We start from the raw sequence: 25,661 nt of genomic DNA, 5'->3' as shown, positions 1-25,661 counted from the left end.
TAAATATTGCTGTTACATTGTACAACCTTCAATGTTGTGTCATAATTACGTAAAATTCTGGCAAATTAGTTCGTAACGAGCCAGGCAGCCCAAATTGTTGCATACACCTTGACTCTGCGTGCAATGAACGCAAGAGAAGTGACAATTTCACCTGGTTAATATTGCCTGCTATCCTGGATTTCTTTTAGCTAAATATGCAGGTTTAAAAATATATACTTCTGTGTATTGATTTTAAGAAAGGCATTGATGTTTATGGTTAGGTACAGTTGTGCAACAATTGTGCTTTTTTCGCAAATGCGCGTTTGTTAAATTATCCCCCATTTGGCGAAGTGGGCTGTCTTTGTAAGGAAGAAATAGTCTTCACACAGTTTGCAACAAGCCAGGCGGCCCAAACTGCTGCATATACCTTGACTCTGTTGCAAGAGACTAGTTAAAATACATTTATGTTAGCAGGCAATATTAACTAAATATGCAGGGTTTAAAAATATATACTTGTGTATTGATTTTGAGAAAGGCATTGATGTTTATGGTTAGGTACACGTTGGAGCAAAGACAGTCCTTTTTCGCAAATGCGCACCACATTGATTAAATGCAATGCAGGACATGCTAGATAAACTAGTAAAATCATCAACCATGTGTAGTTAACAAGTGATTATGATTGATTGATTGATTGTTTTTTATAAGATAAGTTTAAGCTAGCTAGCAACTTACCTTGGCTTCTTACTGCATTCGCGTAACAGGCAGGCTCCTCATGGAGTGCAATGTAAGACAGGTGGTTAGAGCGTTGGACTAGTTAACCGTAAGGTTGCAAGATTGAATCCCTGAGCTGACAAGGTAAAAATCTGTTGTTCTGCCCCTGAACAAGGCTGCACATGGGGACAAAGATTGTACTTTTTGGAGAAATGTCTTCTGGTCTGATAAAACAACAATAGAACTGTTTGGCCATAATGGCCATCGTTATGGTTTGTAGGAAAAAGGGGGAGGCTTGCAAGCCGAAGAACACCATTCCAACCGTGACGCATGGGTGTGGCAGCATCATGTTGTGGGGGTGCTTTGCTGCGCTTAACAAAATAGATGGCTTCATGAGGAAGGAAAATTATGTGGATATATTGAAGCAACATCTCAAGACATCAGTCAGGAAGTTAAAAGCTTTGTCGCGAATGGGTCTTCCAAATGGACATTGACCCCAAGCATACTTCCAAAGTTATGGCAAAATGGCTTAAGGACAACATAGTCAAGGTATTGAAGTGGCCATCACAAAGCCCTGACCTCAATCCTATAGAAAATGTGTAGTCAGAACTGAAAAATTGTGTGCGAGCAAGGTGGCCTACAAACCTGACTCAGTTACACCAGCTCTATCAGGAGGAATGGGCCAAAATTCACCAAGTTAAACAATTTAAAGGGTATGCTACCAAATACCAATTGAGTGTATGTAAACTTCTGACCCACTGGGAATGTGATGAAAGAAATAAAAGCTGAAATCGCCTCGCTGTTTATGTTGAATAAATTAGCCTATAATTGAATTACAATCAGAAACCCCGATTTTAGTCAATACCATAGACCAAATGCTATTGAAATGACGAAGAAACCCCGCAAATAACCCAATTTACAATTGTTTGTAGTCGTAAAATCAGGAACATAATAACGACACAATTCCCAGAAAATAGCCTTAATTAAAGGTCCAAGCGTTTCTCCGGTGAGATTCTCCAGCTGCAAACAGTCTCACAATCAATTCGTGCATATATGTACAAAATGCATTTCAGCAAATTTCGTGCGTTTTTCTTAATTCGTGCGAAAAAACACACATTTAACCAGTAGGCTACACACAAGCCTTTAGACGCGACAGTTTATATTTCATTTTTGTTCTTCTTAATGGCTAATTCAACGTTATGAATATAGATAAATGTTTGCGCGAATTGAATGTGAGGCTGGGCTGCACCCAGAGTCTCGGGGTGCGCTTGAACATTGGCATCAGACACTGAAGTCTGTGCTACGTAAATATGGTTTGGAATCTGAGAAGGATTGAGATGAGGGAGTTCCTCTAGTTTTGTTTGCTACTCGTGAAACTGTACAGGAGTCCCTAGGGTTCTGCCCGGCTGAACTAGTGTTTGGTCACACAGTGGGAGAACCAATGAAAGTCCTTAAAGAACCGTTTTTGTCCCAAGAGTTGTGTGCGAGAGATGAGAATGTGTTGGATTACGTTAGTTGCTTTCGTGAGCGCCTACATCAAGCCTGTGCTCTCGCATAGGAATCTCTGTCTTCCTCACAGAGGAGTATGAAAAGACACTATGATAAACAGGCTTTTTCTCGTCCACTACAGCCAGGTGACCAAGTATTGGTGTTATTGACTGTTCCAGGACCTTTACTGTCAGCTCGTTTCTCTGGTCCTTATTTCATTGAAAATAAATTAAGTGAAACTGATTATGTGCTTCAAACTCCTGATAGAAAACGTCAGTCTCGTGTGTGCCACATTAACATGTGAATTCCAATTATAATTATTTTAAATGTGCTAGCCAGGTATACCCTGGGTTTGGTAATTTAGCGTTAAATATCTAGGATATGTGTGAACTAGTTTTGTTCTTTTAACATTAAAACATCCGGAATCTGTGTGAACTAGTTCATTTTGTATTTTGTATGATGTCGTTTTCCAACTTCACCGCAATGTTTTTTTAGTATCTTATTCAATACCCCGTCCAGCTGGTGGCGGTAATGCAACATTAACATTGAATGCCAACCGCTGTTAAACCCCATCGAAGAAGTACGTCAGGCGTTGAAAGGAAGTGCAATTGAGGACGAACATAGCGTTACCACTTACGTTGTTGCCAGTTATAAATATCTACGGATTTAGTGCACATTCGCATCGAAATTGTATACTTTTCCTCACACAGAGAATACAAAACTGTAATTTGGGCTGAACAACATGGCGCAGTTGGTATCCATTATGGAGGTTTTAGCTAAAGCAGCTGTAGCAGAAATTAACAAACGTGTTGATGATAGCTGTGCAGTTATACGTTTGGAAATTACCCAAAGCCAGCGAGATATTGATGTACTGAAAAGGAAGTGTCAAATGATGGAGAGCGAGCTGAAGAAGACACGAGGACAAGTCAGGAAAAAAGGTAGATGTGTATGATCATTTTATGCTTCAGTTTGAAAACTCGGCTCGTCGAACCAGTGCGCTCACGTTTTCCCATAAGACCTTCGCTTGAAAAACAAGAAGTGGCAATAGTACCGTTTGTCCATTTTGGACGCCGTAGTCAGTATACACTTCCTCAAAATAGTCCGAATGAATCTAAGAATACATGTAATCAATATTTACGTTTTTGCCAAAGTTATGTTGCGCAATTTTACATCTAAGATGTTGGCAGTATTTTTCGATTTAAAACAAAATTACATTAGTTTTTTTTATTTATTAACAAATCAATACAGGAAGTACATGTGGAAACACGTGTGTGTGTGTGTGTGTGTGTGTGTGTGTGTGTGTGTGTATATATATATATGACAATTGGGCTAGGGGTTACAATATCACATGGCACAAGGACCTTAGGGACATACACTTAAATCTTTTCTTTTTTTTGTTAGCTTTTTTGTTAGAGTATTTAATTGTCTTAAAATACAGTTACATTTCTTTTTGTAAGGTAAGAATGTGGTTTTTGTAAATTTGCATTTGAATATAACATTTGGCCAAAAGAATAATGAAATGAGTTACATAAAATTGTTTCAACTTATTGCTATTGTTGGTAAAATATCCAAGCAGTACATCTCTCCACAATAGTGTAAAATCTTCACAAATGTGTTCAATTATAAATCTACTGAGTGTCTTGCCACAGTTTCCTTACGAACACAATGCCAAAAAAATGCAACACTGTTTCTGGGTGGTCATTTGAGTTTGTTTTCCTTAAACTTCTTCACATAGTGGTTGGCAGGATATTATTTATGAAATGTTTTAAAGGAAACTTCCTTAATTTAGTGAACAGTTGGTATGTGTGTGGCAACATCCAAACTTTTTCCCAACAAATATTATCAATACAAACTTTCCAATAAGGCATTGCATAAGGTATAGATAGATACAAACCTTGTTTCAGCAGGATGTTGTATCGCTCTGTTGTTGAATGGACCAAAAGAGAAACAAATCCTTCCTACTTATGAGTCAACAGGGTTAATGGAAGGTAGGCTCTGAGGGTCAGGTCTTGACATTTTCCTGAGTAATAAAGCAACACCTGAGGGAAGTGCAAAACAAACAAAGTCAATGTCATAAGATGTACGAACTCTACCGAACTGTTTTGGTTGGGAAGCAAGCCTATACCTTTATTCATGTTTACAGAAAATTGCAGCCCTACCATTACCCTTGTTCACACTGAGCTGCACTGGGGTTGGACAGCATGTTTGTGTAGAGCAAGACACTTTGGGGCCAGCACAAGATACAGCTCGGAAATCATGTACATTCAGGGATGAGAAATGTGTTGTACTCCAAATGGTGTCTGTGTTTGGAAGATTATTGGTGGCCATAGACTTCATCTCTGGCCTAACACCCATACCAATTTCTCCTCCAAAGACCGGCTTCTCGTGCATTATCACTTAATCAAACAATCCCAGAACTATGGATGCTCCTCTGAAGTACAATAATTAATTGGTCATTTTAAATGTGTATTTTACCATATTTAGACATCTTATGTTTTAGTCAAGTCAATAACAGTTGACTTGACATAGATTGGAGTCATTAACTCGTTTTTCAACCACTCCACAAATTTCTTGTTAACAAACTATAGTTTTGACAAGTCGGTTAGGACATATGCACAAAGTATGACACAAGTAATGTTTCCAAAAATTATTTACAGACATGATTTCACTGTCACAATTCCAGTGGGTCAGAAGTTTACATACACTTGATTGACTGTGCCTTTAAATAGCTTGGAAAATTACAGAAAATGTCATGCCATTTGAAGCTTCTGATAAATTATGTCAATTAGCCTGAGTCAATTGGAGGTGTACCTGTGGATGTATTTCAAGAGCTACCTTCAAACTCAATGCCTCTTTGCTTGACATCATGGGAAAATCAAAAGAAATCAGCCAAGACCTCAGAAAAAAAATTGTAGACGTCCACACGTCTGGTTAATCCTTGGGAGCAATTTCAAAATGCCTGAAGGTACCACGCGTACTATTGTTTGTACAGATGAACAAGTATAAACACCATGGGACCACGCAGCCGTCATACCGCTCGGGGAAGAGATGTGTTCTGTCTCCTAGAGTTGAAGGTATTTTAGTGCAAAAAGTGCAAATGAATCCCAGAACAGCAAAGAACCTTGTGAAGATGCTGGAGGAAACCGGTACAAAGTATCTATATACACAGTAAAACGAGTCCTGTATCGACATAACCTGAAAGGCTGCTCAGCAAGGAAGAAGCCACTGCTCCAAAACCGCCATAAAAAAGGCAGACTACGGTTTGCAACTACACATGGGGACAAAGATTGTACTTTTTGGAGAAATGTCCTCTGGTCTGATGAAACAAAAATATAACTGTTTGGCCATAATGACCATCGTTATGTTTGGAGGAAAAAGGGGGAGGCTTGCAAACCGAAGAACACCATCCCAACCGTGACGCATGGGTGTGGCAGCATCATGTTGTGGGGGTGCTTTGCTGCAGGAGGGACTGGTGCACTTCACAAAATAGACGGAATCATGAGGGGGGGGGGATTATGTGGATATATTGAAGCAACATCTCAAGACATCAGTCAGGAATGCTTGGTAGCAAATGGGTCTTCCAAATGGACAATGACCCATAAGCATACTTTTAAAAAAAAAAGACAAAGTCAAGGTATTGGAGTGGCCATCACAATGCCCTGACCTCAATCCCATAGAAAAACTGTGGGCAGAACTGAAAAGGCGTGTGTGAGCAAGGAGGCCTACAAACCTGACTCAGTTACACCAGCTCTGTCAGGAGGAATGGGCCAAAACTCTCCAAACTTATTGTGGGAAGCTTGTGGAAGGCTACCAAAACGTTTGACCCAAGTTAAAAAATGTAAAGGCAATGCTACCAAATACTAATTGAGTGTATGTAAACTTCTGACCCACTGGGAATGTGATGAAAAATAAAAGCTGAAATAAATAATTCTCTACTATTCTGACATTTCACATTCTTAAAATAAAGTGGTGATCCCAACTGACCTAAACATGGAATTTTTACTAGGATTAAATGTCAGGAATTGTGAAAAACCAAGTTTAAATGTATGTAAACCGACTTCAACTGTATATGCACTGAACTTGTGATGCTTTAAGTGCACTGTTTGACGAAATATTTAAGACAAAAGACTAGATGGGGTCTGACCATAATTGATTTGATTATGCCGGGTGTGTTAAAAAAACATCTGGGATTTGTTTTGGAGAAACAACCCCTATTCCCCCAACCCTTGTTCTCTTTACGTGACACAGGTATGTATCACATGCACTTGACCAATGGGGCCTGACCTAGAGCATATCATAATTATCAGTAAATTGGTTATAACTCCGACACTGATACGTAACAGCAAAATGGATGCAGATGGTGTGATAAACTCAAATTGGGGAATGTTTGGTTGCTCAGGAGGTGGAGCTAAGTCATGTGTGATATAAATGGCTAGTTGTGGAAAATACTGGAGATCAAGAAAAAGGTAAGGAGCAAGCTCTGCATGCGTATTATGTGTGCCAAACGGGTGCTGTTAGATTAAAATATATTTCTGACCATTTGGAACAATACTAAATAAATTAAGCGTACCAGAGTAACCATTTTTGGCCCTTTGTTACAGCAAAGACTAAAACAGTCGACATGCAATTGTAGACATGGAACGGTTTATTCAAGGGTCGCTTTATTTTAAAACTTAAATGGTTGATTTGCATTTCAACTAAGGAATGACATGAACAAATTATTGATTGATACTGTAGCCTATATAAGTATTGATGGGCCTAAGTAAATTAGTATTAGGACTTAACAGGATGTGCTCTTAGGCCCTCAGCTTGGTGGTTATACAAGGCTTATATACATACTAAGCCTACCAATGGCACTACTTAATGATAGTAGTAATAAACAATGAGGTAAAGAAAGAGGGTTTATTATAAATACACATTTCTGACCAGTTGGAACAGTGTAAACACTAAGTAAGTAACATCAGAGGCTGTTCTAATGAAACATTCTGAAGACTTTACAGCATAGCAAATATTAACAAACAGCCGAATTTGTGAAATTGTTTCTGACGTGGTTGTGAGGCTTGGTGCTCATGGACTCAGTAGACTATTAAACACATTCACAGGCAACACAAGCAGGCGCAGTCTTATTTCTGTAGATATTACAGCCTTATTCCAAAATGAATTAGTCCCCCCCAATCTACACAATACCCCATAATAATTGCAAAGCAAAAACAGGTTTAGGAATTTTGCAAATGTATTAGAAATAAAAATCACATTTACATATGTATTCAGACCCTTTACTCAGCACCTTGGAGTGATTACAGCTTCGGGTCTTGGGTATGACGCTACAAGCTTGGCACACCTGTATTTTGGGGAGTTTCTCGCATTTCTCTGCAGATCTTCTCAAGCTCTATCAGGTTGGATGGGGAGCGTTGCTGCACAGCTATTTTAATGTCTCTCCAGTCTGGGCTCTGGCTGGGCCACTGAAGGACATTGGGACTTGTGTGCTTAAGGTTCTTGTCCTGTTGGAAGGTGAACCGTCGCCCCAGTCTGAAGTCCTGCGCGCCCTGGAGCAGGTTTTTGTCAAGGATCCCCTCTACTTTCCTCCATTCATCTTTCCCTCAGTCCCTGCCACTGGAAAAACATCCCCACAGCAAGGTGCTGCCACCACCATGCTTCACTGTAGAGATGGTGCCAGGTGTCCTCCAGATGTGACGCTTGGCATTCAGGCCAAAGAGTAAAATCTTGGTTTCATCAATGGAAGACCCATAGTTACATCTGCTGCAGAGGAAAAGTTCATCTGAGTTTCCAGCCTCAGAAATGGGCAATTGTCTGCACCTCAGATTGCAGGCCAAATAAATGCCTCAGAGTTCAAGTAACATACACATCTCAACAGGACACCAATAAGATGAAGAGATTTGAGCAATGGACGTTAGACCCTGTGGAAATCTGTCTTTTGGCCTGATTAGTCCAAATTTGAGATTTTTGGTTCCAACCGCCGTGTCTTTGTGAGACACAGAGTAGGTGAATGGCTGATCTCGGCATGTGTGGTTCCCACCGTGAAGCATGGAGGTGGTGTGGGGGTGCTTTGCTGGTGACAATGGCAGTGATTTATTTAGAATTCAAGGCACACTTAACCAGCATGGCTACCACAGCATTCTGCAGCGATAAGCCTGTCCCACTATGCGCAAACGGGACAATGACAGGACAGTGAACCAACGCAGGCTGTGTAAGGGCTAATTGACCAAGAAGGAGAGGGATGGAGTGCTGCATCAGATGACCTGGCCTCCACATTCACCCGACCTCAACGCAATTGAGAGGTTTTAGGATGAGTTGTACCGCAGAGTGAAGAGAAAGGAGCCGCCAACGAGTGCTCAGCATATGGGAACTCCTTCAAGACTGTTGGAAAAGCATTCCAGGCGACTACCTCATGAAGGTAGTTAAGAGAATTCCAAGAGTGTGCAAAGCTGTCATCTTGGCAGAGTGGCTACTTTGAAGAATCTCATATGAAATATATTTTCATTTAACACTTTTCTTTGCTACATGATTCCATATGTGTTATTTCATAATTTTGATGTCTTCACTATTATTCTACCATGTAGAAATAGTACAAATAAAGAAACCCTTGAATGAGTAGGTGTCCACACTTTTGACCGGTTCTGTACATCTGCATGTTTTAAAAAATATATATATTTGTGCAACAGTATCTTCTAAATCAAACATGAATACGCGAAGCAAGAATGTCAGCTACAAGAAGTAGCTAAGAGAACGTTCAATGTAGCCAAAGATTATAGGGTCCCCTAGGAAATACTTTTTAGCACTTCACAATAACTCCTCCCTAGCATTTTCATTTGTCATGTCAAACACTGTATTCGAAGTGCCCACTATTCTATTCTAACTATAGAATTTGAATAATCATTATATTTCCATGACTCCCAACAGTTCACACAAGTGTTTTTCTCTAAATGGCAGTTGCAACATTTGGTTAAAAATAAGGTCTAGATTGTTTGCCCATATCATGCAGCCCTACGTGCGGAAATTATCTCGAATGAGTGCAGAAATGTATGAAAATGCTGAAAAAAATATTTTGGGTTGAAGCTGATTTGAAAAACCAATTGAAATCACTTAGAATGTATGTGTTTCCACTCTAGGGTCGGTCACACACAACTCATGAAGCACATTTTTTACTTTTATTTAAAAACAAATATACCATCATACCGTACAAATGACATGAAACATTTGCCTTATAAAAAATCAAATGCTGTGTAATGATATTTTGGCCACCTCGCCAAGCCATAAATTTAGTTGGTTTTCCTCTCCTCACTTGTCTTAGACTATTAAGTCCAGGGCTGTTTTCTCATCTCATAACTCCACTGCTGCCTCCGCCACATTGTTCTCAAAAACAATATTGCTGGCTAACTTTGCTATTATACACATAGCAACATGGTCTAGGGAAAGGCGGCAATTAAACAGCGCGCTGATTCAGAACCACAGACAGGGACCTCTATCCAACGTGGGAGAAAGTGTTTGTTATAAACCAATATTATTATTATTATTTTAGTGTTGCACTATTTTTCTTATGTAATATAACCATATACAATTTCAGTAGCATGTCTTAGGGTGATGGACTGCCAACCCATGGCCTCCACAATGGATCAGTCTACTCACAGGCACAAATCAGACCGGTGTCTTGTAAACCATGATTATTTCTATATTTTTTGCTACTGTTCGACTAAAGAAGGCTTGGTCTAACAGCAGCCTGTCGACCAAACAATCGACCAGTTTTATGGGGTCAGCCCTAAACTAATTTCTCATTCCTGGATTGAGGTAAGTTTTCTGAGCCATGTCTCATACTGGCCCCGCAGTGTCTTGATCTACACAGTTATGCTGTCTGACCCCAGTGCAGCTCGGTGTAAACAAGCGTAACGTAGGGTCGGAATCTTCTGGAAATTAATCAATGATAAATTTGTTGCACATGCAAAACCCAAGTGTGTGTGTGTGAGTGAATAGCCATAATATTTGACTGAATACAATTATTTTGCAGTTCTTTACCCCATGGCATCAGAGGGATCTTCATATCCAGTCAAGATTGTTTTGAACAAGCAGAAGAGTAAATCACAGTGGAGAGATGGAGAGATGGCTTTTGAAGAGGACTCTCAACCCCAGGTGTGACACATCACCTTTTACAATTACAGAGACCTGACCTCTTGGATCTATTCTGTTATTGGAATATTAGCTTTTGTGTGATTCATGGGAATGAGAAGTGTTAAATATGGTGTGTCCAGAATGATAACCTCAATCACCTTGTTACAGCCTACAGATGTAGAGCAGAGAGCAGAGACTGAACCCATACTGATCAAAGATGAAGAGACAGCGGAGGATGTGTGGAAGACTGACCCTCAGGAAGAGCTCATGATCACTGGAGAGGGTGGGTGCGACCATAAGTGATACTGCTCTGTCTGTGAAAGTGTGGATATGGTGGTATGCCCGTTCCAAGTTGCTACATTGGTGTTTTATGTTCTGGCATATGGAGTGCACGTACATACTCAGTCAATTCTAAAGCATCCATGTTTTGCAACTGTTAAGGGTCTTTTGTAATGTTTATTTTATGTTGTCCCAAATCTTTATAGAGTCTGGTTCCAAGCCTGGGCAACCACCATCCTTTGAGCAACGGCACTTTGATGAGGACTTCATCACACAACCCAACATATCTCCTGAAGACTCAGTGGAACATTGCCCCAATTCTGATGGTCCAGAGGAACCAGGCACACCCCGACTCAAATCTACAGAGGTGTTTAGCACAGAGCAGCACCAGCCAGCCGAGGATGAGGACTCGCTAGAGCAAGTGATGGTGAAGGATGAGAAAAGGGAGCTGGATCAGACCACGGCCCTGGAAGGACCTGACCAGTTTGTCATGGATGAGACTGATGGGCAGCTGTGGACCTCTGTGGATCCAGATAGAGACACTGACCCTGATGGCCACCCAGATTTCTCCTTTCATGCCATAGAGGAGTACTCTCAGAATATCTCAATTTTCCCATCTCATAGTGGGCTGCCATCCCTACCTACTATGTTAGATGATGGAGGGCCATCCCTTCACTCTATAGGGAAACCACATGCTAACATGTTCAGTGCAGCAGCACACATGAAAAAACATGTCAGGACATTGGCTGATGAGACTAGACAACAGATGCCAGAAGGACAGAGCAGCGAGACACTGAACTCTAATAATGATGGAAATAGTTTAGCTCTACAGCCAAGGCAGCATCAGCACAGGGCTTCAGAAGCAACAGTGAGAATGAGTGAGTGCATGACAGGGTCAAACATGGCCACCACCTCCACCTTCTCTGGATACAGCCTGAGTCGCAGTAGTTTTAACATGGTGAAGAGAATGAGGACTCAGTGGAGGTCGGGCGGCACCACAGGAGAGAAACCGTACACCTGCGAACAGTGTGGCAGGAGTTTCCCCAAGCAGTACAACCTGATCAGACATGCTGTGGTCCACAGCGGGGAGAAGCCCTACAAGTGCTCACAGTGTGGGAAATGCTTCACCCAGCGCTCCAGTATGAAGTCACATCAGAGAACTCACATAGGAGAGAGTCCGGTGTCTCAATATGGGGTACCCCCATACCCTGGGGATCCACACGCAAGTTTAATGTTGTCTCAGACGAGATGGAACAAATAAAACATGGCATAGCTTGTCTAACACTTTCTGTGAAAATGGGGTACAGCAGGTGTTAAGACATTTTGACATGCTTTTCCTCCTAATTGATTTGTGAAATGGTTTTCATGTTTGACTGTTGACAGCTCCACAGTTTTATTTGAACAACCTATTTACAACTTAATCAGTCATAAAAATGTTATTTAATCAAATGTAGAAAGAAATAGTCAACCCTGCTCATTTAGATAAAGAACTTATAGTAGCCATTTTAGTATGTGTTGTCTACTTAAACAAACACTGTTGAACAATTTCTTGCTACAAGGGACAGTCTCGGTTCAAGTCAGGTTAATAACTCAACTTTATTTCTTGAATTATATTTTTTGAAAGTTATATTGCAAGGCAATAAAATATTTCAGTTCAACAGTTTACATGGTAATGTACAGTGCCTTCAGAAATTATTCATACCCCTTGACTTTTTACAGCTTGAATTTAAAATGGATTAAATTAATATTTGTCACTTGCTTTTCACATAATAACCCTTAATGTCAAAGTGGAATCTTATATTTAGAAATGTATACAAATTAATTAAAAATGAAAAGCTGAAATGTCTTGAGTCATTAAGTATTCAACCCCTTTGTTAGGGCAAGCCTAAGTAATTTCAAGAGTAAACATTTTCTTAACAAGTTGCATGGACTCACTGTGTGCATTAAGTGTTTAACATTATTTTTAATGACTTTCATCTCTGTACCCCACAGGTAGTTTTGTGTGGGGTACAGTCAATCAGTGAATTTCAAACACAGATTGAACAACAGACCAGGGAGGTTTTCTAATGACTTGCAGAGAAGGGTACCTATTGGTAGATGGGTAAAACAAAGCAGACATTGAATATCATTTTGAGCACGGTGAAGTTATTAAATTCCACTTTGGATGGTGTACCAATACACCCGAGTCACAACAAAGATACAGGCGTCCTTCCTGACTTAGTTGCCGCAGAGGAAGGAAACCGCTCTGGGATTTCATGAAGCCAATGGTGACTTTAAAATGGCTGTGATAAGAGAGAACTGAGGATGGATCAACAACATTGTAGTTAGTCCACAATACTAACCCAATTGACAGTGGGATAACAAGGAACCTGTACAGATGAACAATGTTCCAAAACATGAATCCTGTTTGTAACAAGACACTAAAGTAAGTGCTAACTAAGAAGCCAATGAATGTTCCTGAGTGGCCGAGTTATAGTTTTGACTAAAATGTACATGAAAATCAATACCAAGACCTGAAAATGGTTGTCTAGCAATAATCAACAACCAATTTGACAGTTTTTATTATTTTCATAATTCTGTAATGTGCGGAATCCAGGTGTGGATAGAGACATTGATCAATGAGATTACAACCTATATTCACCCACTCAAAGTGTTGTGTTATCACTATGCTTTCAACCATCTAAAAGCACATCCAAATTCCAATGTAAAAACTATGTCTGATTTTTGGTTTAGTTCTTACCCAAATGTCTATCAATGTGCTTTCAACCATTTTAAAAGCACAGCAATGTTCAAATTGGAACACGACATCAGATATTGTTTATTTATACAACAGAGTAATGTGTTATCATGGTGCTTCATTAATAGCAGAACTAAATGACCTGGATTACATTAAAAGTACATGATGCAAGTGATCAATGCTGTTTGAGATTCTGCACAGATTATTACAGCAATGTTGAAGTTCTCCACAGACCTACTATATGCATGCTATCTTGAACATGCATGCTTTGTGATTACATTAGAATAAATGTATAGTTACAGTAACCTTAATGTGGCCATGGATGTTGTGGTAGCAATTCTATAGGAAGAGAGAAACTGCAGATTCTTTGAAACAACACTTTATAAGATTGGCAAAAAATGAGAATCAACCATCCACTCAACAGTGCATAGTTGAAAGCTCAATGAACAGTGTCGGTTCTCAGCTTTTATAGAGAAGTACTTTTTTTTTGTATGCATGGCAGTCAGCTGATAGTGTGTAAAAGGCCATTAGTTGTCTGTGCAGCTTTAAGATAGACGGTTGAGCCGTCCAGCTATCAACCTTGTGCTAACTGCATTCACAACAGCAAACACTATAATGTGCTCCTTTCTGCGAGTTTCCATACATGTGACTTTCTGTAGATAGTAAATCCACATGATGTCACATGCTGCAGTCGCACCCAAACGGACCTTTGGTCTAAGTCCCACAAAGACAAGTTTGTATCAGGTTAGAAAAAACTAGCATATAACGAGACATTTCTTAAACAAGCATTTAAGCTTTCTGCTGATATCAGATATGTCTATGTCCTGGGAAATATTCTTGTTACTTACAACCTCATGCTAATCGCATTAGCCTACGTTAGCTCAACCGTCACTTGGAGGACCCACCGATCCCGAAGAAGTTAAACAATCACTTAAGGGTGTACATTTGAGGGTTCTGTGTTGATACAGTGTATGTAGTGACTTGTTATTGGTGTAAAAAGACAAAGAAACGCATGCCAGACATCACTATTTGATAGAGCAGGGGCACAAGGCATCATATGGTACAACCAGTGAAACAAGAGAGAACATACTTGGGGGTTTTGATGTCACGAAGAACATTACACGTGATTGAGTAGGAACAATGCATTCTTTGGCACGACCAAACACTCCTCGTAGACTCAGGAAAACCTTAGGGGTTTTAATCTCGTGAGACACTTTATTCTGTTTTATTGTAAAATAGGTTCATAGAATTGACGAAAGGGATGATGGGTCATGAGTAAGTAAAGTGGCCTTCCTGTGAACAGAAGTTATCATGTTTGTTTTGACTGTAATTTAAAATGTTTTATTCACCTGGTAAAGTAAACGTTAGATGGAAAGACAGAGGTAGAGTATGATGGTGATTGAGAGGGCTTAAAGGAAACAGATGTAGAATAGTGAAGGTAACAAAAGGAAGTGGGAAGTTAATTGGAAAGTAAGAATTTCAAAATGTAATTGTTTGGACTGATTGAGATTGAGCTAAGTGAAAACTAACGAAATGTTAATTTTCTCTACCTTTGAAAGGTTTCCCAAGGCTAGTGAAATTCTGCAGTTTTATAAGTATAAAGGTATACATAATTGGCCGTAAAGGGAGCTCCTAAATAAGTAAGGCCTGGCCATTGGTTTCTTTGTTTTTGCCCTTCCTTTCACCACACACACACAACTCACCCGTTATGAATATTTGTTAAGTGGTGTTAGTACCCTGTTTGATTTATTATGTGTGGTCTTTTTTAATTAGGTTGTAAACCAGGTAAGCAGAATGATGGAACTATTTGAAATGTTTGGAAGAACAGGGAAAGAAAATACTTATTAGGGCTGATTGACCTATGACCTTTGTTCTGACTTCTTGGTGAGGCCTGAGATTTAAATTGGCTACGTAAACACTAATAATTAGGCAGAAGTTTATAATTTAGCAATAGTCCTGTGTGATTCGGAACACGAGAAAGTGCTGCCCTGAATGAGGGACACCTGTCTAGTCTATTTTACCATTACCTTATAGGATACAATTATTTCCTTATGGAGTTATGAAGAGTTAAAATTTAAATTAGATTTGTTATTCTAATTTGTTAGTTTTTGATTTAACAGGTAGCCTTTGGTAAATATGTAAATGTGTTTCTTCACATGTCTGCCTATGAAAGGAAGAACATTTTTTCCCACCTCTAGTTTAATATGAAGAAGTGTATTGCTGTTGCCTTGCTTCCATAGCAAATCTCATCAGATTGCGTCTGCTGTATTGTCAGAATGTCTCCCCAAGGATTGTCCCTCTGACTCCCTGACCCAGTAACTTTCAGTGAGATCGCCAAGATGATAAGGTTAGTATTAGCCAATTTGGGGAAAATGGTTTAGACTGTGTATTCTTATTCTCTTTGACATTTGTTTTAGGAATATTGTATTAAGAAAATTGGGAAGGTTATAATTTGTCATACGGTAGTTTTCTGAATAAAAAATGGCTTAACATTTGTTTTGGTTTGTCCTCTTTAGAGGTCATGGCGAAGTTGACCACAGATGGTGTTTAGATGCATGGAAGAGATAAATTGATGGTCAAGAACAGTGTGAACCTTAACCACCCTAACCGGCTGAAGAAATGGCGTTCACTTCCGACCTTGTGCTTCCGAGCAACCTGTACAGCATCCAGTCGAAGCTATCAACTGCCTTTTCTCTCATGCTTAGTCTCTCAGGAGTGCGACATGAGTCCACATGGAGTGAGCATGGAGAGCGATCCGGTCAAAACGTATTTCATGCTGCTGTTGTACTGGTAGGAACATGGACAAGATTTAATACCGATACCTGTTGTTTTAGCGGCGTTAAGCATTCTAGTACAGTTAAATAGTTAACACACACACACACGGACGCAGCGGCCTATGGCACCGCACTTCAGTTCAAGAGGCGTCACTACAGTCCCTGGTTCGAATCCAGGCTGTATCACATCTGGCCGTGATTGGGAATACAATAGGGCGGCTCACAATTTGCCTAGCGTCATCCGGGCCGTCATTGTATATAAGAATTTGTTCTTAACTGACTTGCCTAGTTAAATAAAGGTTACACACACACCACACTGACCAAAAAGTAATTTTGTTGGCATTTACGTATGTCCCCATTACCAGCAAAACATAATCAAAACCTATGTCTTTCACTTACTTGCTGTTTCGTTGTTCATTTGTTCAGTCGTTGCATTCTCAACCAGGATTTCTATGGAATGCCGTTTGGACCTTTGCATGTCAAAAAAGATACATGTCAAATAACACGACAATCTGTTTCAGTAGCTATAGTTAGCTAGCTAACTATATAGCTAGGTGTCATCTAAAATAACTCTAGTTTATAAGACAGTTCTTATTTGATTAATGGTGGTCGCACCCATCTATGTGAAGCTAGCCACAATAAGGATTAGCCACAATAGTGGACTTTGCGGTTAGCCTTCAAAATAAAGTATGGCATAATTCTACTATTTGTATTAATTTGCATCACTGTCAATGACACTTATTTGGAAAGAAACCGCAAATTCCACTGTTGTGCCTAATCCTTATTGTTGCTAGCTTCACAACACAACCATGTCCGGGCGAGTATCACTAGCCAGATGAAGCTGGCTGGCTGATTGTTTGCTTTGGGCAACAGGGTTAAGTAGCTGGCTAGCTATTTTTTTCATGAACTGAAGTTCAATTTCAATAGGTGAACAACAAGTGGCAACCTAGGTAATACTTACTCACAAGGATTCCTAAATCATTTCTAAGAATAATGAAATGATTTATTAATCATTATTTTCAGGCAGGTTGAATTGGTGCTAGCTAGGTACCAACCTAAAGCTAGCTACCCCAGGAGTTGTGGTCGAACAATGGTGCTTTATTACCAACGCGGTATTCTAAACACATCGTTCGTGGCGGTGTTTGCTTGTTTGCAGACTATTTTGTACAGCTTTGACAGTGCTACTGTATCTTTGACACACAAAGACCCAAACGACATTCCATTGTATGTATGTCGTGAAGCAAATAGCAGTGACGCTATTACTGTGTAACAGGGGGCAACATCTGAAAAATAGCGCATTTGGTAGTATGTACCGGTGCTCGACCAGTCGGCAAAAGCCAACATCACCCACGACAGAGAACAGTTGATTGTCAAGGGCAATGAATTCCATTATTTTAGCTTTAATGGATTTTCGCCTTTGAGTTGTGTCGCTCAAATTGTCTGAACCTTTCAAATGACTGTCCAAATTACTTGAGGTCGACCGATTATGATTTTTCAACGCTGATACCGATTATTGGAGGACCAAAAAAGCAGATAATCGGACAATTTTCTTTAAATTATTATTGTTATTATTTTTGTAAAAATGACAATTACAACAATATTGAATGAACAGTTATTTTAACTGAATATAATACATCAATAAAATCAATTTAGCCTCAAATAAAATGAAATCAATTTGGTTTAAATAATGTAAAAACAAAGTGTTGGAGAAGAAAGTTAAAGTGCAATATGTGCCATGTAAAATAGCTAATGTTTAAGTTCCTTGCTCAGAACATGAGAACATATGAAAGCTGGTGGTTCCTTTTAACAGGAAGAAGTTTTAGGTTGAGGTTATTATAGGATATATAGGACAATTTCTCTCTATACGATTAAGGTATATTTCATGTACCTTTGACTATTGGATGTAACAGGACCATGCACCGATGTGAAATGGCTAGCTAGTTAGCAGGGTGCACGCTAATAGCGTTTCAAACATCACTCGCTCTGAGACTTGGAGTGGTTGTTCCCCTTGCTCTGCAAGGGCCGCGGCTTTCGTGGAGCGATGGGTAACGCTGCTTCGAGGGTGGCTGTTGTCGATGTGGTCTTGGTTCGAGCCTAGGTAGGGGCGAGGAGAGGGACGGATGCTATACTGTTACACTGGCAATACTAAAGTGCCTATTCTTATATTCTTATCGACAACAGCCACCCTCGAAACAGCGTTACCCATCGCTCCATGAAAGCCGCGGCCCTTGCAGAGCAAGGGGAACAACCACTCCAAGTCTCAGAGCGAGTGACGTTTGAAACGCTATTAGCGTGCACCCTGCTAACTAGCTAGCCATTTCACATCGGTTACACCAGCCTAATCTCAGGAGTTGATAGGCTTGAAGTCATAAACAGCTCAATGCTTGAAGCACAGCAACAAGCTGCTGGCAAAACGCACAAAGGTGCTGTTTGAATGAATGCTTACGAGCCTGCTGGTGCCTACCATCGCTCAGTCAGACTGCTTTATCAAATCATAGACTTAATTATAACATAATAACACACAGAAATACGAGCATTAGGTCATTAATATGGTCGAATCTGGAAACTATCATCTCGAAAACAAGACGTTTATTCTTTCAGTGAAATACGGAACTGTTCCGTATTTTATCTAACGGGTGGCATCCATCAGTCTAAATATTCCTGTTACATTGCACAACCTTCAATGTTATGTCATAATTATGTAAAATTCTGGCAATTATCGCAAGAGAAGTGACACAATTTCACCTGGTTATTATTGCCTGCTAACCTGGATTTATTTTGGCAAAATATGCAGGTTTAAAAATATATACTTCTGTGTATTGATTTTAAGAAAGGCATTGATGTTTATGGTTAGGCACAGTCGTGCAACCATTGTGCTTTTTTCGCAAATGTGCTTTTGTTAAATCATCCCACGATTGGCTAAATTGGCTGTCTTTGTTAGGAAGAAATAGTCTTCACAGAGTTCGCAACAAGCCAGGTTAGCAATATTAACTAAATATGCAGGTTTAAAAATATATACTTGTGTATTGATTTTAAGAAAGGCATTAATGTTTATGGTTAGGTACACATTGGAGTAAGACAGTCCTTTTTCGCGAATACGCACTGCATCGATTATATGCAACGCAGGACACGCTAGATAAACTAGTAATTTCATCAACCATGTGTAGTTAACTAATGATTGAGTAGTCTTAACTCCTCACAATTGTAATGTAATATGCGTAAGAGTCTTTCCTCTACCCTCTGTTTCCTCATGTTAATGCTAGTTTAATGAAAATGCATGTAAGTCATTTTCTATTAATCAAATTTATTTATATCAAATGTATTTATATAGCCCTTCGGACATCAGCTGATATCTCAAAGTGCTGTACAAAAACCCAGCCTAAAACCCCAAACAGCAAGCAATGCAGGTGTAGAAGCACGGTAGCTAGGACAAACTCCCTAGAAAGGCAAAAACCTAGGAAGAAACCTAGAGAGGAAGATCACATCAGTGACTCAACCCACTCAAGTGACGCACCCCTCCTAGGGACGGCATGAAAGAGCACCTGTAAGCCAGTGACTCAGCCCTGTAATAGGGTTAGAGGCAGAGAATCCCAGTGGAAATTAGGTTGAGACTTAGTCCAATGAAATGACATACCCAAATCTAACTGCCTATAGCTCAGGCATTGAAGCAAGGATATGCATACTCTTGATACCATTTGAAAGGAAACACCTTGAAGTCTGTGAATGTGAAATGAATGTAGTAGAATATAACACATTAGATCTGGTAAAAGAAAGTACAAAGAAAAAAAACAGTTTTTTTTTGTACAATCATCTTTGAAATGCAAGAGAAAGGCAATAATGTATTATTCCAGCCCAGGTGCAATCTAGATTTTGGCCACTAGATGGCAGTAGTCTATGTGCAAAGTTTTAGTCTGATCCAATGAACCATTGTACTTTTATTTATTTTTAATTAAACTGCCCAAATGTGCCTAATTGGTTTATTAATAACTTTATGTTCATAACTGTGCACGCTTCTCAAAATTGTAAATTGGACAGTATAGTTAGATGAAATGCAGCGTGCTACAAAGTTTGACTATTTGGAAACATCGCTCTTGCCCATATATACTGCCAAATGTATTATATTACCTTTTTAGAATCCACTGTCTTTGGATTATCCAACCCCAAAATTAGTTCCAAACCCATCGCCATGTAAAATTATCTGGGTATTGTTACTGGTCCCTTGTTCAAAGACATGGGTAGTAGTCGTATCGCTGCCGATTCTGCCAGTATCCCCACTAAATATAATACTTTTCCTGTTGTAAATGTTGCACTCAATCACCCTACAATCAATTTTCGAATGACCAATGGCCCTATACACTATGTATCGGTATTTTTCTGCTACCCCATCAATATCCATGTTGATAACAGCTTTCAAACCTGCAATTAAAACATACGTACACATTTTATCAATATACTGTTTTCGAATACCCATACTAATATACTGTATACTACATGCTTCATACTTCATAATGAATTTTAGTATACTGTAAACAATCGGTAACAAACAGTTGAGCTTCGCTTGTCTACCGGAGGTTGATGCTGTTGCTATGCAGCCGCTTGTTAGCATAACAAATTACTAGTTAGACATTTTAAGACTTTGGTTGTTTTGGAAATTCAGACTGTTCAGAGCGTACACTGCCTGCTCTGGCCAAGGAGCAGGGTAGATACAAGCTCTCTGACCTCACAAAGGCATCCAAGCTAACATGCTAAAGATGGCTAGCTTGCTAGCTTACTTCCAGACACAAATAAGAGAACTGGTCACTCTGACCATACTACTCACCCTAGCAGAGCTGGTTCGGCTTGACTAGCTGTACATTATTTTCCCCTGATGTTTACTGACACATGCCATATTCAACGAGTGTTGAACATTCGTAAATAGGTCAGTTTTTCTGCGCTCTGGTACATTCAGTACATTTAGTTCTGAAATCGGAGGAGATAGCCAGAGCAAATATACGAAGCACCCGTTTTAACAATATCAATTGGGAACGCACAACGACTATACCATTTAGCTAAGGTGAGAATAACGTAAATAATCAAGTCAATAAACGCTGGTTAGCATATAGTTTAGTATACTGGCAGGTTCGATATATTAGTAGCCAACTAATGTTAGGTAGCTAGCTAACATACTGTATATTACCGGTACATACTGCTGTAATGATATGCTATGCGGTTCATAAGGATAGCGTAACAATTTATCATAATTATTTAAAGCAATGAATTTGTATCCGCTCTCGCATATTTCCCCTCAGCAGGGAAATGCTGCCCAATTTTGTCCATGATTGGATTTTTTCATATTCGAGCCGAAATCGTAGAATACTCTATCGCTTCTTTTAATGCCTATGTGGTTTTGCTATAGTTTACATCTTCCTGGCCGTGGCCTTAGTGTTTAGATTTACTCACTCACGGCACTAATATTTGCCAATTTAACTATTTTCTAAGGTAGTGATACCTGAGTAGCTATGGTATTTGTGCCTTTTAATTGGTAACGGTTTTGATCCAATACTGCAACGTTTGAATATATTACTGGGGCCTCATTTATTTAAAAAATCTTAGATTTATACTTGAACTTAGTTGTAAGATAATTTCTGACGGTGTGCTTACATTTGATTCATAAAAGATACTGAGCATTAAAAAAACTTTATTACGCAGGTTCTAAGAAGCCCATTTGTAATTTACGCAACTGTGATCTATAAATCTCAAATTAACTTAAAATTGACGGTACCTGAACGTGCCTTACAATCAGTGATTTCCCTTTTATAGAATGCGGGTTCAGTCAGGAATAGCCATGGACCAAAAGAGAAAAGCAAACTTTTTGGAAGACGAGGTCACGGCAATGGTAGAGGAGATTGAAGACAGGCAACACATATTATTCAGTGGACTAAATAGTGGGTTGACAAACAAAGCCAAACAGGTAGCTTGGGAGTGTGTTGCCGCTGCAGTGAACGAGGTGGGGCAGCAAGACAGAACTATGGCTGATGTGAAAAAGAAATGGTCTGACCTTAAACTGCAAGGGAAAAAAAGAATAGCCATACACGTCAAAGTAAGGTTTTATAAATAACTTCTTATACGTGTTTTTCTGCGTAAGTCATACTTAAGATCAAAATTGATCGTAAGTCCATTTCATAAATGATGCCCCTGGAGAATGTGTAAATTTATTCAATCACACAGTGCAGCCAGTTGGGCTTGATAGGGTCCATTGCCCGTCCACAATATAAATCTCTTCTCAATACACACACACTCAGGAAACAAAAACAAACACACAAAACAAACACTGGTTAGGAACGTCTTACTTTTTTAAATAATTTTAAAATAGTAAAAATAACTTTGAATTACTTTATGTAATTTAAAATGTTGTAGTGTTTATATTTATAGCTGGTTTCCCAGTCATAACCAAGTATTTTACCAGTACACTGACTAATACACTAATACATTTTCTTTTACAATATTTATGTACATTTTTTGTTTCTTTATTTCTTAATTTTTTATTTATATATATATTTACCTGCAGGAATATTACATTTTTTCTATCTCAGGATTGTGCCCTGGAATCACATAACTCATAACCGTGTCATATCATCCCCATAGCTGCTTGAACAGAGAATCGCAACCCCTGTCTCTAACCAGGATACGTCTGCTTCAACATAATTATTCCAATTGGAGATCACCCTGCTTCAACAGGATGTTTGCCCTAGAATTACTTCTTGGACTTCCCCTATTCAGAAATAACTCTGCTACAACAAAGTTTCTAACTGGGGATGCCTTTGCTACAATAATTACATAATGTGCACAACCTGTTCTTAGAACATGATTTTCTATGATGTTTAAAAGAAAATCAGTCTCACCCTGAATTTATTTTGTCTGTTAGGAATGGCGTATCCACTCACTGACACTCCCGGCAGGTCCGAGGAGGGTCCCACCTGCTCCGTTAGTCGGAGTGTGAGCTCCCTTGTGCAGTTAACTTCGGTCTCCTTAGGAGCAATCAGCAAGTGGAGTTAGCATCCCATCCTCGTCGCCAAATTGTGGTAGCAATTCTATAGGAAGAGCGAAACTGCAGATTCTTTTAAACACCACTTTTATAAGATATGCAAAATATTGAGAATCAACCATGCATAGTTGAAAGCTCAATGAACAGTGTCGGTTCTCAGCTTTTATAGAGAAGCACATCCTTTTTGTATATGTGGCAGTCAGCAGATAGTGTATAAAAGGCAATTAGTTGTATTTACAGATTTAAGATGGCATGAGATGGATAGCCCGAGGGCTCAACCATCCAACTGCATTCACAACAGCAAACACTATAATGTGCTCCTTTCTGCAAGTTTCCATACATGTGACATTCTGTAGATAGTAATCCCATGGGATGTCACATGCTTCGTTCGCAACCAAAGGGACCTTAGCTATATGCCCAGTTTTAAGTCCCACAAAGACAAGTTTGTATCAGGTTAGAAAACACAGCAGCATATAACAAGAGATATTCTTGGTTAAAGGATATGTACTATACCTGCTTGGATAGTTCCATCTGAGCCACTGGCTTAACTCCATTCTTTAACTTTTATTTTTGTTTGAGATGTGAATCCAACATATCATTTGTTAACTTATCAACAAGTTAATAGGCTATTTATTGTATTTCAAACGTGATATTGAATTGTGTTTGGTTGTCAACACACCCAAATACAGGAGGCGAGAGAGCCAGCTTTGGGAGTGTGGAGAAGAGCAGTTTTGGTTGAGTGACCCGTCTTGAAGCCTGACTGTTTAGGGTCAAGAAGACCGTCCTGAGAGAGATAGCGAGAGTTGTTCAGAGACAGAATGCTCAAGTGTTTTGGAAAGAAAAGAAAGAAGGGATATCGGTCTGTAATTTTTGACATCAGGAGTCAAGTGTTAGTTTCTTGATGAGCGGAGCGCCTCGGGCCATTTTGAAGTCAGAGGGGACGCAACCAATGATGAGGGAAGTGAGGAATGGGAGAAGGTCTGGAGAAGGGTATGGGGTCAAATGGGCAGGTTGTTGGGTGGCCAGACCTCACTAGCCACAGTATTTCAGCTGGAGAGAGAAGGGAGAAAGAGTTCAAGGCATAGGGTAGTTCTGAATGAGTGAGACTAGCTGAGTGAATGAGGAGCGGATGTCGTCAACCTTCTTTTCAAAGTGGTTGACAAAGTCATCCACAGAGAGGGAAGTGGAATGGGGTGGAGGATTGAGGGAGGAGAAGATTTAAAATGGTTTCCTAGGGTTAGAGGATTGAAATTTAGAGTGATAGAAAGTAGCTTTAGAAGAGGATGCATAGATAGAGAGGATGGAGTAAAAGGATGAAAGGTTCTCTGGAAGTTTCGTTTTCCTCCATTTTCGCTCAGCTGCCTGCAGCCCTGTTCTGTAAGGTCGCAATGAGTCACCCAGCCACGGAGCAGGAGTGAATAGCCGAGCCAGCCGGGAGGAAAGGGGACAATGATGTCAAATGATGCGGAAAGGGAGGAGAGTAGGGTCAAATAGACAGGAGGGAGAAGGATTTAGCAAAAGGGAGAGATGATAGGGTAGAATAGGGGAGACTAGTGGGAGAGCGAGCGACGATTGCGACAGCTCATGGCCATCTAGGTAGGGGCTGAGTTGCTAGTGTTAGAGGAGAGGGAGACACAAAAGGAAAAAAAGTAGTGATCAGAGACCTGGAGGGGGTTGTAGTGAGATAAGTAGGCGAACAGCCTCTAGTAAAGATGAGGTCAAGTGTATTGCCTGCCATGGGAGTGGACTGGGAAAGGGTGAGGTCCAAAGAGGCATGGAGGGGAAAGAAATAAATAAATTGAAGGCAGACATCGGGAGGTTAAAGTCGCCAAGTACGGAGAGCGGTGAGTCGTCATCAGGAAGAAATTAGCTTATCAAGGGATCAAGCTCATTGAGGAACACTCTAAGGGCACTTGAGGAGCGATAGAGGACAAAAATATTAAGCTTGAGTGGACAAGTGACAGTGACAGCATGGAATTCAAATGAGGAGATGGACAGGTGAGTGTGAGAGGAAAGCGGTGAAAAGAGTAGCCCTGTTCCACCCCTGCGATGACCAAATGCTCTCGGATTATGAGAGAAAGCGAAGTCAGATGAAGAGAGAGCAGCTGGAATAGCAGTGTTCTCTGGCGTGATTCGTTCTCTATCAGGGCCAAAAGTCACGCGACTGAAAGGCAGCATAGGATGAGATGGACTTGTCATTCTTGACCACAGATCGACAGTTACAAAAGCTGCCAGGGACCAGTAACTCCACATGGGTTGTGTGTACAGGGTACACTAAATTATACATTTGTGTTTATTTATTAAATTAGGCAAGTCAGTTATGAACAAATTCTTATTTTACAATGACGGCCTACCCCAGCCAAACTCTCCCTTAACCCGGATGACGCTGTGCCAATTGTGCGCCATCCTAAGGGACTCCCGATTATGGGCGGTTGTGATACAGCCTGGGATCAAACCAGGGTCTGTAGTGCTGCCTCTAGCACTGAGATGCAGTGCCTTAGACTGCTGCGCCACTCTGGAGCCCAAAAGGGTTGCAGCCAATTGG

General features: G+C 40.0%; 2 protein-coding genes across 3 annotated transcripts in view; both read left to right on the top strand.

The window, feature by feature from the left end:
• The window catches only part of LOC118395234 (rho GTPase-activating protein 30-like), a 77,624-nt gene that overhangs the window by 24,437 nt on the left and 27,526 nt on the right, over positions 1–25,661 (top strand). The window lies entirely within an intron of this gene.
• LOC118394868 (zinc finger protein 569-like) lies at positions 723–12,258 on the top strand. 2 transcript variants are annotated; one of them, XM_035788476.2, is made up of 4 exons: positions 723–834; positions 10,202–10,323; positions 10,471–10,585; positions 10,788–12,258. In XM_035788476.2, exons 2-4 carry the CDS (start codon positions 10,213–10,215, stop codon positions 11,840–11,842), a joined length of 1,281 nt encoding a protein of 426 aa, XP_035644369.2. In that variant the 5' UTR covers positions 723–834; positions 10,202–10,212; the 3' UTR covers positions 11,843–12,258. The 2 variants fall into 2 exon arrangements, with proteins under 2 accessions (XP_035644369.2, XP_035644367.2); XM_035788474.2 differs by lacking the exon at positions 723–834 and adding an exon at positions 2,757–3,116.

This window comes from Oncorhynchus keta, chromosome 15 (assembly GCF_023373465.1).
Source record: "Oncorhynchus keta strain PuntledgeMale-10-30-2019 chromosome 15, Oket_V2, whole genome shotgun sequence".
NCBI lineage: Eukaryota > Metazoa > Chordata > Actinopteri > Salmoniformes > Salmonidae > Oncorhynchus > Oncorhynchus keta.
Note: the sequence above shows the minus strand (reverse complement) of the source record. Positions and strands in the feature narration are given on the sequence as shown.

Bases quoted from the DNA above. Each gene is read 5' to 3' on its own strand.
- LOC118394868 (XM_035788474.2), top strand. From the start codon at position 2,921: ATGGCGCAGTTGGTATCCATTATGGAGGTTTTAGCTAAAGCAGCTGTA. The intron at 3,117-10,201 runs GTAGATGTGTAT...ATTATTTTGCAG, and splicing joins AGGACAAGTCAGGAAAAAAG to TTCTTTACCCCATGGCATCA. The intron at 10,324-10,470 runs GTGTGACACATC...ACCTTGTTACAG, and splicing joins AAGAGGACTCTCAACCCCAG to CCTACAGATGTAGAGCAGAG.